This window comes from Urocitellus parryii, chromosome 5, assembly GCF_045843805.1.
Source record: "Urocitellus parryii isolate mUroPar1 chromosome 5, mUroPar1.hap1, whole genome shotgun sequence".
Lineage (NCBI taxonomy): Eukaryota > Metazoa > Chordata > Mammalia > Rodentia > Sciuridae > Urocitellus > Urocitellus parryii.
In genome coordinates this window covers 205,359,597-205,373,631 of record NC_135535.1, presented here as the reverse complement: position 1 = coordinate 205,373,631, position 14,035 = coordinate 205,359,597, and the positions used below count along the sequence as shown (strand labels likewise).

General features: G+C 45.8%; 1 protein-coding gene across 1 annotated transcript; it reads left to right on the top strand.

Annotated features, from left to right (window-relative positions):
- Positions 1–222: 222 nt before the first annotated feature.
- On the top strand, positions 223–12,992 carry Tex36 (testis expressed 36). The gene is made up of 5 exons (XM_026384324.1): positions 223–268; positions 1,821–1,884; positions 6,909–7,040; positions 7,230–7,310; positions 12,780–12,992. Exons 2-5 carry the CDS (start codon positions 1,834–1,836, stop codon positions 12,990–12,992), a joined length of 477 nt encoding a protein of 158 aa, XP_026240109.1. The 5' UTR covers positions 223–268; positions 1,821–1,833.
- The last annotated feature ends 1,043 nt before the right edge of the window (positions 12,993–14,035 follow it).

Genomic DNA, 14,035 nt, shown 5'->3' with positions numbered 1-14,035 from the left:
CAGAACAAAGCCTATTCCACATGAACCCTAGGGGCAGGAATAGCTGAATCCTGGTCCCCACCACTGGAGGCGATGGAAGGTGTGGTCCTGTGGCTTAGGCTGTGTCACATGACAAGAAGTGTTGTGTGCAGCTGCCAGGGACTTTGGTAAACTCGTGACAAGTGTGTGTCCTGGCCCAGGGGTCGGGATCGGTCTAACATGATATATCGGGACTTCCCTTCCTCTGCTGTGCTGCCTGGAATCCAGATGTCACATTTGGGGCCACAAGGTAACAGCTGCTCTCTGGGGATGGCAGAGTGGTGACAAGTAGGAGGGAGCCTCATCTCTGAGGATCATGTGGCAGATCTGCCGCACAGAGAGAATAAACATGGGTTGTGTTTAAGCCCTGTTATTTTGGGTTTCCTGTCCCGGCTGAACTTGATCCTAATCCATACACCAAATCTTGGCCAGGCTGGGGATCAACAGGACTCTGGTGGTGCTGCTGGGAGGGAGGAGTTCCACTGGGGCACTGGGGAGCAGGCAGCAGCACCGCTGAAGGTGAAGAGTCCCAGGAAGGGGTCAGCCTGGCTTGCCTGGGGTGGGCACAGTGGTTGGAGCACAGCAGAGCTGCTCTGTCCCCTCCTACCCTCTCCCAACATGCGGCTCTCAGCATCCTAGCTGCAGCAAGCCTGTTGCACCTATGCCTTCAGAGCCAGGAGCCCACCTCTCTAACCGACTGGCAGAGGATGAGTTCCCTTCTCTCTTCCACGGCAACTCCTGCTAGAACCCAGGGAGATGATTTGGGAGGGGAGCTTTGAGGACATAATTTCTTAGCAAGAGACAGAGCTGGATCGGGGCTCCCGTGGGTGTCACTCTATCCTCCCATGGAGCAACTGAGAGTCTGTCAGACAGCACAGGAGAAAGGCAGCCGAGCATGGTAAGGAGCAGAAGCAAGGTGGTGCCTGTGTGTCCAGGCCCAGGGAGGACGGCCAGGCCCAGGGAGGACAGCCAGGTCCAGGGAGGAGGGCCAGGCCCAGGGAGGACAGCCAGGGTTTGGGAGCAGCCTTTGCAGCCTCGGGGAGGCCAGGTGGTCCTTGGAAAGGCTCCTGGGCTCTGGAACTGACCCATCACCTTGGTTTGACCTCCAGTGCCCCATCCATTGGCTGGGTGGCCCTCATTTCCCCATTTATAAAGGTTGAAATTTGTCATGGAAAACAAATAAAAACACAGGGAAGTGTCCCCTTTAGTGTAGCACAAGGCATAAAATAATTATTCATGAATGCTGCTTCCTTGGGCCTCCATGCTGTGCAGGCAGGAGAGAGCACCTGTGAGTGTGTCGGGACACAGAGAGCCATGGAAGGAGACAGTGGCAGGTGTGGAACCTGGTATAGAAGTGCTCCTGATTTGGGCAAGGTCGCCCTCTGCCCAGGGCTGGTAACTAAGAGGCTGGACAAAGAGTTATCATGGGGACGTCAACTCAAATAATATTAGTTCCAGGATTTGGAGGTGCAAAGTGTTTGCCATTACCCCAGGATTACCTTACCTTGTCCTCCCCTGTTTGACCCATCCCTGGGACTTCCTCCCCTGGGACCTGGTAGCTCTCTGCTTCCTACTTTGGGGAGCCTCACCTGCCAGGAACCAGAGACAGGAATCCTCAGGGGCTTCAGAAGTCTTGTGCACCCATTGTGATGGTGAGCCCCGCTCCATGGCAACCATGCCCCCCGCCTCTGCAGAGCTGAGGGGAGAGACCAGGAAGGGAGAGGAGGCCTGGCCCTTGGAGTGAATAGAGCTTCTGGGGCCATGGAGCAGTGAGGGTGCCAACCTCAGTCCCCCTCCCCCAGCTTCCTGGAGAGAATGCCCAAAGGGAGACGCTTCAACCCTCCGCCAGACAAGGACGGAAGATGGGTAAGAGAGACGGTGCCCTCCGGACACCTCCTCACACCACGTGGGTGTGGCCCAGGGCACAGAAGTGAGTGCAAATCCCCTTCTGCCTAAAGCAGCATGACCTTTGACAAGCCCCTTCCACTGCCTCAATTCCTTCTTCTGTGAAACGGGAACCTCTACATTTGTAGGAGAATTAAATGAAACAATGCGGGTAAAATTCTCTGCCCGCTGGACCGTGTAGATGCCCACTAGGCAGCCTGTTCTAGTCCTTCTTTTTTTCTCAACATCTCTCTTCTGACAGACTCTACCCACCTTGATATGTGACGAACATCAGTCATCTCTGCCTCCTGGAATAGGAGCTTCATGGGGGCTGGGCCTTGGTCTTTTTTGCTCGCTGATGTTTCCTCAAAGCTTAGAATTTGATCTCATGCAAAGACACACTTGACAGACACCTGTTGAAGGCGTTAATACTACACTAGAAACCTACACAGACTCCCGACGGTTTGTGCCTGATTCCCTTAGCCCACCCCATGAAACTGGCAGAGTCTAGGAATGCACACCACCCCTCCCTGTCCCTGGGAAACCTTCCCTTCCCCGCTTTGGGCACAACCCCAAGCCCCTCCCCACTTTGTAAATGTTGCCCAGGTTGTTCCCAAACCCTGGGCTCAAGGCAACCTGCCAGCAGGACCCCCCTGCGGCAGCCTTGACACGGTCCAGTGGGCGGCCACTCTTCTGGCACCTCCAGGACACCTCCTGCGCGCGGCCCAGGCCTGCAGACCCTGGCTTCTCTTGTTGGCTCTTTGCTGTGAGCATTCTAAGTGTTCCCAGTCGCTACAGCTCACTCACAGAAGGAAGTCCTCCAGGTGCCCTCCACAACACCCGTGGGAGAGGCAAACCCTGAGGAAAAGCTGGCCGACTTTTTTCAGAGCAGCAATATGCAGAAAATGGTGACAATTTTTGTTTATTTATTGAAAGCAAAAAAAAAAAAAAATAGAAAGGCCTTGGAAAATTTAGGTCTTTAAAAAACTGATGGTTGCTAGTCAGATGTAACCTTGGACTAAAACAAATAGTCTAATCTCAGTTTCTTTACCTGTAAAATGGGAGCATAGTATACCAAGGTGGGATTAATGAGATAATTAATTCAGAAGTGCTCAGTGTAAGGCTGGGGATGGAGCTCTTGCCTAGCTTGTACGAGGCCCTAGCTTTCATCCCCAGCAGCATACACACACACAACACACACACGTGCACACACACACACACACAAAATGCACACCCTGCTTCATTTTACTGATATTGGAAGTAATATATGGAAAATATGCACAATAAAATAAGTAGAATTAAAATAAAAATCAATAATCAGTTTAAATGTATGTTAGAATAAGAGACTGAGATTAGGAAGAATTTGACTCTAAGTTCCAAAGTAAAATGGGAAGTAGTGTCCACTATATAACACTAATTTCCTATAAAGAGAAAAATACAAATTTCTCGAACTAAGTAGCTTCTACTTTTCTATCACTTAGCTATCATTTAGGATCATGTTTCACTGAATATTATAAAAAGCCAACTGTAGCATTTTACCAGTTAGGGTTTCGATTTCTCAAGTAAACGTAGAATCCAGAAGCAGGGCTGCAGGGTGCAGGGCTGGGTCAGGGCTCCCGCTTCCTCTGAGGCCCAGGTCCTTTCGGCCTTCTGTTCTGCTATCCTTAGTGCAGGGCTATTCCAACTCCAGGCAGTGAGTCCACAGCCCAGGAAAGAAAATAGGGGAAGTTCAAAGGACAAAAAACGACAAGACGCCAGTGGGCTAAGGCTGCCCCTTTCTTATCCAGAGCTTTCCTAGGAGCTGGGCCTGCAGGCTCATGCCTCTGGCTCACTGGGTCACGTGGCCACTTTAGCTGCAAGAGTCTAGAGACAACCACATTGTCATTTCAAACAGTCTAGAGAAAGCAAGAGTCCGCATTTCAAGGGTAGAAAGTTCATTCCATGCCTCCAGTCAAGAGCCTGGGAATGCAGCCTGGTGCCTGGGTTTGGGGGAAGGCCACTGTCCCCCAGTGTTTGACTTGGATCTTTGGCATGGGTCCTCTCTGCTGTCAGCACCTAGGAGTATAAAAAGAATATTGCTGATCAGGAAGTTTCCCAAAGTAACTCATAGACGAGTTGAGAAAATTAAAGAAATTGTTGGCTTGGAGTCAGCAGCAGCCCATTTGGGAGGACAGTAATTGCCACATTAGAGGTGACAGTCATTTTGCAGTTGACCTTGCTGGTTGTAATCTGGCTGTCGCTGCGTAGCAAAGGCTTTTTCCCACATACTTTCACTTTCCTATTTAATATTTCAGTCATTGAGTGATTGAATGCAGCAAAAATTTCACCGCCAACTAGTTAAAAAGCTATATTTCACGGTTACAATATCTAACAGAAGGGTTTATTTCATAGCTATCATGTTATAGCCATTAAATATATATGTTAAAAGAGGGAAATTAAAATGCTAGTGCCATTTTTTTAAAACAGCGATTTAGTAGTCCACAGACTGGCAGAATACAAATGAACTCAAGTCCGACGTCATTTATCGGGTGAGAGCAACCATTCCTGATGTCAGAACGGGTGTCCCCAACTGAGTGGGGCTCAGCCAGGCCCAAGGAGAGGCACAGGGAAGGTGGTGAGCCTGCAGCCCCTTGGTGTTAGTTGTATCTAGCTTCAAAAACATTTAAAATACAGGGCACAGAATGAACTAGAAACATACCTGTGTGAGTTGACTGAAAACCTCTAGGGTGTATGTGAAATGACAAAAGCAAGGTAAGGCAGCAGGTCCGACGCCATGTGGTGTTTGTAAAGTAGTGTAAAGCTCCATGTGTATACGGGTTGGTGGTCACACGAGGGCTCAGTACTGTCCTCTGGGGTGCAGTGGAGGTGACAGAGAGGGCACAGAAGGCAACCTGAAGTACCAATACATAAAAAGGTATCCACAGCTTTTGGAAGTCAGACAGATAAAGTAATCATCCATGATGTCATATCATATCACGTATGTATCATACCATATCATGTCAAGTGATCTGGGCCTATAGATGCACATTTGCATAGGATCATGAAGGGGTGGTTTCCAAAGGGTTAAGGGGAAAGGGCCATAGGATCTTGGGGGTGTTTTACTTCCTACGTTTTTCTTTATTATCTGAGTTTTTAAAACCAGGAATATATATATATATATATATATATATATATGACATTTCTCAACAGAAACAAATACATTTATTTTTTTGTTGAAAAAAGACCATGTAATAACACAAGTTAGTTAAGAAACACTGAAGTGCACAGTGGTAGTCAGTGGAGAGAAAGTCACCCCTTCCCTGGGGCCCTTCCTCAGAGGGCCTGGTGGCCAGTCCCCTGTGTGTCCTCTGGAGAGTTTGTGCACACAGAGGCACGTAGGAGTATATTGCCCTTGACCCCCATTTCCCGTCCCCTCACCCACAGGCAGCCATTTAAACGTGTTCAGGGGGAGTTTTTCTCTTTCTGTGTGTCCTTGTCAACCACACATGGGTTTGTGTGCCTGGATAGTTTACTCACATCCATGGAGATGGCTGACACGTCTCATTCTGTTTCTTTCTTCCTTCCACTCTGATCCACCCATTACACATCCAAAGTGTGTCCTTTGCTTCCTATGGCCTCCACACCCTCCTCTCACATGTACGACATTTATAACATGACCCCCCGGCCTTTTTACACAAATGTAACATACTGAACACACCTTTGGGCAGACATTCATCAAACCCTCCTGAATACACAGTGGTATGGTGACTTGAGAGGGTGGACAGCAATGTCATACTCCCAAAGGGAAGAAGGGGGGACTGGCCCAAGGCAATGGCCTTGGGTTTGAGGACAAAGAAGAGGACAGCTATGAGCAACTATAGAACCTGCCAACCATGATGGAGCACTACCTGGTACATGCATTTTGTCTTTTAATCGAATCCACCCTGTTGAGTAGGCATGATTATCCCACTCTACAGATAAACAAAGCTGAGGCTTGGAAAAGTTGTCACCTAGCAGGAGAGAGAGGGCTGGACTGCACTCAGGCAGCCACCATGCGACGATTCTTCTTCCCTAGGTGGAGAATTTCCACCTGGAGTCGGGTCTTGACTTTTGCTGGCTTTATCATCTTCCATTTGTTTTCTTCTCCCAGAGATCCCTACTTCAAAGCTCATTTTGTTGGGGCGGTTTTAAGAAGTGCCATTCACATAAACTAGGGTGGGCTTCTGGGGGCATCCAGTGCCAGTCATGCTTACCTCAGGGATGAAGGACCATTGCTCTGGGTGCCAAGAACACCTTAGGGATCCCATGGCCAAAGAGCACACAAAGGCCAGAGCCCCTCACCCCAATTCAGGGCAACTTTGAGGGACCACACTGTGCCCACAACTTGCCACAGCATCTGCTGAGGGACAACCCCCCTCTGCCCAGCCCTGTTTCCTTTCTTCCCTTTGTAGGGAGATGCTGAGGACAACCCCAAATCACCTTTCTTATCCTGTCTTTCCTTCATTTTCTCTTCCCCCTTTCCCTCCTTGACCTCTCCTGTCCTCTGCCTCACATCACAGTGGGGAGTCAGCGTCCTCACCCCTCACCTTCCCCTTGTCTCAGGCCCCCTTCGTGCCCACCTGGAGGGAGGCTGGTCCATCCCTATGATGGGATCCTAGCAGGGAGCTCCTGGAACAGTGGGGATCGCAGAGAGCCTGTTGGTGTCTTCTCCGAGTGCGCAGGTGCACACTCCAGACCCTCACCCCCCTCCCCAGGCTGTGGAAACAGTTCCAGGCCCCCCCACACACAGCAGGATGGCCCTGCGACCTGAGACAACCGCAGGGATGGATCTGGACTATTACAAATTTATTTATTTATTTATTTTTTGTCTTGGACAAAATACTTGAAAATTACCAAGTTATACCATTTCCACTGCATGCCAGAAGCACCCAAAGTGCACTTTAGTCACCTTACAGAGGAGACACTAAGCCTTGGTTATAGTCGGGGGGGGGGTTCCAACTCTAATCAGGGCGTGTGCTGATTTCCAGTTCCCTCACATTGGACTAACGCAGACGACACCAGAGTCCCTCACTAGTGCTACTTTGAAAGAGCCTCATTATCCACACTCATCTGGACAAGTGGAGGGGAAGCTGCCACCCATATACAAAGTCCGGGAGAAGGTGAGTCGGCACGTACCCGTACACCACATCCCCATGTTCCTGCTGTTGCTGGGGCGGGTGGAGTCGTCCCACTGAGCGATCGCTCTGCCCCATGGGGCCTCCTTCCTGCCACATACTAGTCTGACAGTGCCCTGGAGTTCTGGGGAGTTGTGACGTGTGTCTTCCCATCTCCTCCTTCACTCTTTCCAGCAAGCAGCGAAGGACAACTTCCCCTTCTCTGTGCATGACAATCGTCACAGTCTGGAGAACTCTGGATACTACTTTGACTCTGTGAGTATTTCTTTCCAAATGACTGATAAATCGGGGGAGTAGCCTCAGGGCTCTTGATTTTCTGAGGCCTGCAGGAGACAGAGGACTGATCTCGGAAACTGAACAAGGTCCAAACAGAGTGGGGTCTTCAAGAAGACCCAGACAGGTTACAAGAAACGCCTCCTGGAGTTCACAAAATGGCCAGCAGTTTTCAAGTCTGCACCAACCTTCTGTCCTGTTAATGTGCCTCTCAAGCTTCTCCAAAGTGCCCTTCCCATACATGGTCTCTTGTGAGCTTTCTTGTGAAGATCTGTCCCAGGAAGGAGGGACATGCAGGTCTCTGGATGGCAGAGCCAGACCCTCAAGGAGGGATCCAGGAGGAAAAAGCTAACATAATAGAAGGAAGGACTTCCGAGAACCTAGTTACCTTTTCTCTACAGGTGGTGAGTTCCCTGTCGTTGTTGAACTTGAAGTCTGATAGCACTTGTTAGTGGTGGTTAACAGCACTGTGATAGGAATATAGAGCAAGCTGTGTATGTGATTTTAAGAGCTTTAGTAAGTAAAAAGAAACAGGTGAAGTTAATAATGTTTTTCTACTTATGAAAGTTTGATTTTTTCAACTTAATGGTGGTTCAAAAGTAATAGGCTTTCAGGAGAAACCATACATAAATTTTGAACTTTGCTCTTTTCCCAGGTATCAATATATGGTACCACACTCTCTTGGGATGACTGACAGTAGCAGGTGGCCGAAGCCCCCAGGCAGGTCTGGTTGGGAAGTCTCACCATGGAAACTGCCAGGCCACAACAGTACCCTGTAGTGCTGAGCTAGGTTGGCCAGGAGGTTTTACATAACATTAGAGGCTTTTTCTTCTTCTTCTTCTTCTTCTTCTTTTTTTTTTTTTTTTTTTTTTGGTACTGGGGACTGAACCCAGGAGTGCTTTACTACTGGGCCACATTCCAGCCCTTTTTATTTTGAGACCGGGTCTTGATAAGTTGCTGAGGCTGGCCTTGAATTTGTAATCCTCCTGCTTCAGCCTCCCAAATTGCTGGGATTATAGGCATGCATACATTCTGCACAGCTTATATGCATTTGTGACTTAGGATATTTTCAACTACCAACAGGTTTATCAGAATATATGTCAAGGAGGAGCTGAGATTGTGGCTCAGTGGTAGAGTGCTTGCCTAGCATGTGTGAGGCACTGGGTTCCATCCTCAGCTCCACGTAAAAAATAAATAAATAAAATAAAGGTATTGTGTCCATCTACAACTAAAACAGAAATTCTTAAAAAAAAAGAAGATATGTCAAGAGAATTTGTATTTAAATTTTTTTTAAGTTGTAGTTGGACACAATATGTTTATTTAATTTTATGTGGGGGTGCTGAGGATTGAGCCCAGTGCCTCACACATGGGAGGTAGGCACTCTACCACTGAGCTACAGCCGCAGCCCTAGAATTTGTATATTTTATTCAACACAATATTTCCTCCAAATTATCAATTCAACATGTAATCTATACATGCAAGTTATTAATGATATATTAATTAATTAATCCAAGCTGTCTTTAAACTCCAGTTTGTATTTTACACACCCCTGTTTTGAGGACTCACATTCCTAGTGCCCAGTAGCACTGCGGTATGCCTATGTCCTTCCAGGTCCCTAACTGCACATTCAAGGCTTCGGGGCCTTAGGTAGAAGGTGGTCAGGGGAGCTCTGGGAATCCTCACCAAACCTGAAAGTCCAGGATGGTGGGGACCATGCTGTTAGTCATAGCCATCATTTACTTAAATTGCCAGAGGCCAGCGTCTCATATTGTGTCATTGAATCCCCAAGGCAACTCTATGGGCTAATTACTCTTATCAATTTAGAGATGAGGAAACTGAGAACTAGTAAAGTCAAACAGCTTGCCAAAGTTACCCTTTCCTCCAGTCTACAGTGTCCTAACTAAATCTAAGTGGCTCTAACCTAAAACAGCACCAACCACCCAATCTCTGGTTTTCCTCTGGCAGTGTTGAGTATAGAACCCACACATGCACCCGCCTGCCTCTTCTAATGAAGAGATTAATGTTGTTACCTAAATCACCAAAGTAGCATGCCTTTAAAAGAGAACTCAAAAACCATGGAATTATAAAAAACTAGAAATGAAATTCACTCCCTTGTTTTCCCTTCTGACCATCTCACCTTGATGACTCTCTGCTAGTGATGGTTTTCAGATGGAAGGGGAGCTTTGCCTGCAGTTTACACACACACACACACACACACACACACACACACACACACACGTGTGAGTATGTACCTTGTTAGTGTCTCAGATAGGATCCTGCCACAGGCACTTCACCAGGGTCACCAGAGTCTTGCAGAAGACATTGCAAGCTTTGCAGCCTTCTCTGTGTCTTGGGATAGTTTACATAACATTGAGACTTTAAGTTTAAAGAAGGTTGGACAGAATTTGCCCATGAAATCACTTGGGTTCAATACCTTTTTAAGTAAGTTTTTTAAAACTACTTTTTCCTTTTCTGCTTTGAGAATTAATCTATTCAAACATTCTATCTCCTTTTGGGTAGATTTTGCTGTTGTATTTGCCTAAAATATATCTAACTCATTTTAAATTTAGTGGTATAATATCTCTTAAAATACTATTATTTGGGGTCCAGGGTTGTGGCTCAGTGGTAGAGCACTTGACTAGTATGTGTGAGGCACTGGGTTCGATCCCTGGCACCACATAAAAATAAACAAATAAAATAAAGGTATTGTGTCTATTTACAACTAAAAAAATATTTAAAAATACAATTATTTTGCTATTCTTTTAGAAATGTTTTCAGTTGTAATTTTGGTTATTAATCTATGAAAACTATGAATGTTCTTCAGATTATTATTTTGGCTACGTTGCAAAGGTTTTTCTAATTAAGTTATCATCATTATTTGCTTCTAAGTAGTCTATGATCTAATTTTTAATTTCCATTTTAACTAAAAAAAATAATTTATAGAGTACTTTGATATTTTCTAGATGGTTAGAATTTGGTTAGGCCATCTAACAAAGTTGATAGATGCTGCTACTATCTAGTTTTATGGGCTATAGTAATTTATAGTGTATGATCTGTGATTTTGAAATTTTTGAATTATAGAAATTATCTTTGTAATTTTGAAGTGTTTTATTAGAGTTTAAAAAGAGCATAATTTCCCCTTTGAGTTACAAAGTTTTTTAAATTAATGCCCAACTTGTTATTGCAACCTTTCTTATTCTTGTTTTTCTACTTGATGTTCCAGTTTCTGCTTCTAAGATTATTCTTGATTTTCTAAGCATTCTTGGTTTTGCCTTACCTTGTCTTGCAGCACAATAACCCCTACTGTTTTATCTCCAGGCAGCCTTTGCCCCGCCCACCAGCATGGAGTGCTCCTGACGGGCCTCAGTGCTTTCAGCCCGGGCTCTACCTGTCCGCCAGGGCACTACAACACCCCCTTTTTGCTGATGTCTGTTATTTAGGTGATGCTGCATTCCTTTGTCTTCATCATTTTCAGTGATATTGCTTTGGGTTTGTCTTCCATTATAAATAGTAAACAGCATTGCTTTTTAAAACACCCAGGAATCTTCGTTTCTTTATGTAAGAATTTAACCCATTCATATTATTATGACAGCTTGTGTTTTGGTTTTATTTCTGTCCTCTCTCATGCTTCTTGTTTATTGGGTGCATGTCATAGGTATACACATATACTACATCATGTTATTCTGATTATATAAATGGTATCTCTAGCTCTTCCCCAAGGAGAAGGCAAGTCTTTCAAAGTGCTTGTCTCTGCATGTCCCTTCCTGGGGCTGTTGGTGGCTCTAGCTAGGCTCGCTCGCTCCCAGAGGTGCCACTCCAGGGCTTCCACCTGGACCTGGGAGCTGCAGACCTGGCTTCCCCAGACAGGGCAAATCCTGCAATTTCAGATGTCGATTCTTCCCCCCTCCCCCTTCTCTCTCTCTCATTCCTTCTTGCTCCCTCCCTTTCTTCCTTTCTATGAATTCTTTTTCTTTTTTTTAACATTTTTAAGTAGTTAATAGACCTTTATTTTATTCACTTATTTATATGCGGTGCTGAGAACCGAACCCAGTGCCTCACATGTGCTAGGCAAATGCTCTACCCCTGAGCCCCCGCCCCAGCCCCCCTTTCTGTGAATTCTCACTCAACGTCCCAGCACATTTCTTCGTCACCAGGTCACCAGTTATTTGGACGTAATGGCAGTTTCACCTGCTGCTCTCCTTCCTGCTCTTCCCCCTTCTCTTTGTTGTTCCTGTTGTGTCTTCTTTCTTTTTCTGTGCATCCAGCATCTTGTTTGTCTCTCCAGAGCCCCTTGCCGCCTACCCCCACAGGCTGGTCTGTGTGGACCACCTTAGAGCCATGGCACCGCCCCTGCAGGTCCCCCTCATGCACAACTTGTCCCTCAATCTGCACAAGAACTGGGTTCTGAGACCTCCAGACATCAGCCTGCTCAAGACCTTGTATAAATGGTGTAGGATTTGCATGTAACCTAGGCAATGCTCTCTACATTAATTATAATACTTCAAAAAATGTAAATGCAGGGTCAGTAATTGTTATATTGTATTGTTCAGGGTATAATGTCACACAAAAAAATCTGTATACATCTAACAGGTTCAATTTAAAAAAAATATATTTTCCACCCACAGTCAGCTGAATTGGAGGTTGGCTGCCTGCATCCTTGGTTGTAGGACCTGAGAACACAGGGGGCCACTGCAGTCCCTTCATAAACTCTGCTCCGATGGTCTGAGTTTAGGTGTGCTGTTCTTCTCCCTCTGCAAACCTGACTGCTGCTGGCCCTTGTGAACAGAGCCCTCACTGACTGATGCCAAGTCTGGGTGACCTAGTGGCCACCTCCTCTGGGTCCTTGTGTTAGCATAGTGTTTTCTTTCTTCGTTTTCAAAGTGTTTATCTCTGCACTTTGATAAAATCAAGTGTACAACTTGTGATAAAATCAAGTGTACAACTTGTGATAAAATCAAGTGTACAACTTTGAGTACATGGTAATTCTCGGGTTCCCGTGTCTGGTGCCACAAATTAACATGTGAGCCTGTAGGCAGAGACAGAGGTTCTGTTTCCTTCCAGGGAACCCGGGGTTGGGAAGGAATTCAGCCTCCATCTTCTTAGAGAAAGATGCATCTGTCCTGCTGCGTAATGAGGAGGCAACCAGGGATGCAAAGAACTGCTGGGGGCCCTGGGATCTGAGGCCAGTTAGCAGGCACTGATGGCTGGGTTCACTGTGTTTTGCCTTCCACGTCTCTGAAAGTCCAGCCGCCTGGTAGCACGGGAAAGCGTGAGACACTACCAGGCTGCAGTGTAGGTTTGTGGAATCCAGCAGGCTGGCCAAGGGGACCTTTTGTGATGGGTGGCGCAGGGTACATTTAAACATAACACGTCGTGTAGCTGGTTTTATTGCAAATCTCAAAACTATGTGATCTTGAATATTTCCCCTCTGATCTTGTCATTCTTCCCCAGGGCTTCGGACGTAAGAAGATTCCCCCAGATAAAAGTCAACATGTTTCTAGAAATTTCAATCTCTGGGCAAGTGACTATGTTCCATCTTGTCTCGATGGCTTTTCAAATAACCAAATATCCTACGTCTATAAGGAGGCCATGATGGTCCCCAACTTCAGACGCTTTCCAAGACGATACAACGAGCTGTGGAGCTGTTTCACGTTCGTTCCCTAGAGAAGCTATACAGAGTTTTTGAAAAAGAAGCCAAAGGAAAGTTCTCTTTTGACAAAAGTGCAGCCCTTCCACGGGAACCCCAGTCTTCCCAGAGGGCTCAGGAGGAGTTTTGTGATGTTACCATTTAACCAGTCATTCTAAAAGCATATGCCTTCTGATCCAGTGCTACCCTTTGGTCTTTGAAATAGTTTCATGTTTTTTAATAAGGTTGGAAAATATTCAGATCCTTATAAAATAAGATGTGCAGTTATATAAATAAACTTTTTAAATTGTCCCATTTACTTTTGGGGGAACTTGAGAAATTAATAGTTTCTACATGGTTATGTTTTCATTTTGCAATTTCAAACAACGAAGAGGAAGCACAAGGTCCCTTAATTCCATCACATCTCCAGTCTTTGTCCCCCAAGTTATGTTGTTTTTATTCCATGCCTTTATGCACGTGCATGTATGTGTGACATTGCAATGTGAACTTTGTCTCACGATATCCACCGTTCTATAACTTTCTTTTGATATTTAATCATGTATCTTGGCATTCTTGTTGTGTCACTATAAATAGACTGATTATTTATTTGCCATATGGGATTGAACACGGTTGCTCTTACCTCTGAGACAGGATCTGACTGAGTTGTCCTGGCTGGTCTCAAACTCGTGATCCTCTTGCCTCAGCCTCCTGAGTATAGTTGGAATGAAGGGTGTGGCCATCACATCCAGCTTATTTTTTAAAATTAATTTTTATTAATGGGAGTTTGAATTGTGATTAACCTTTTGGGTCAGGCATGATGTCAGAAGAGCATGTTAGATCATACTTTTGGGGTGCACCCATCTTAGAAGCAGACATTGAACCTGTATCTGACTAGTGCTGAGAGGACAGGACACAGTTGGAGTTTACTGCCAAACTGCCCTTGAGAGTGGCCCATTAACTTCGAGCTTATGATTCTCTCCCCTTACAGGGTCTTTTGGATATTTAAGGACAAAAACGTCAATATTTTCTTATTTTGCATTTCTCCAATTACTGGTGAAGTTTGATATCTTTTTCCCATACA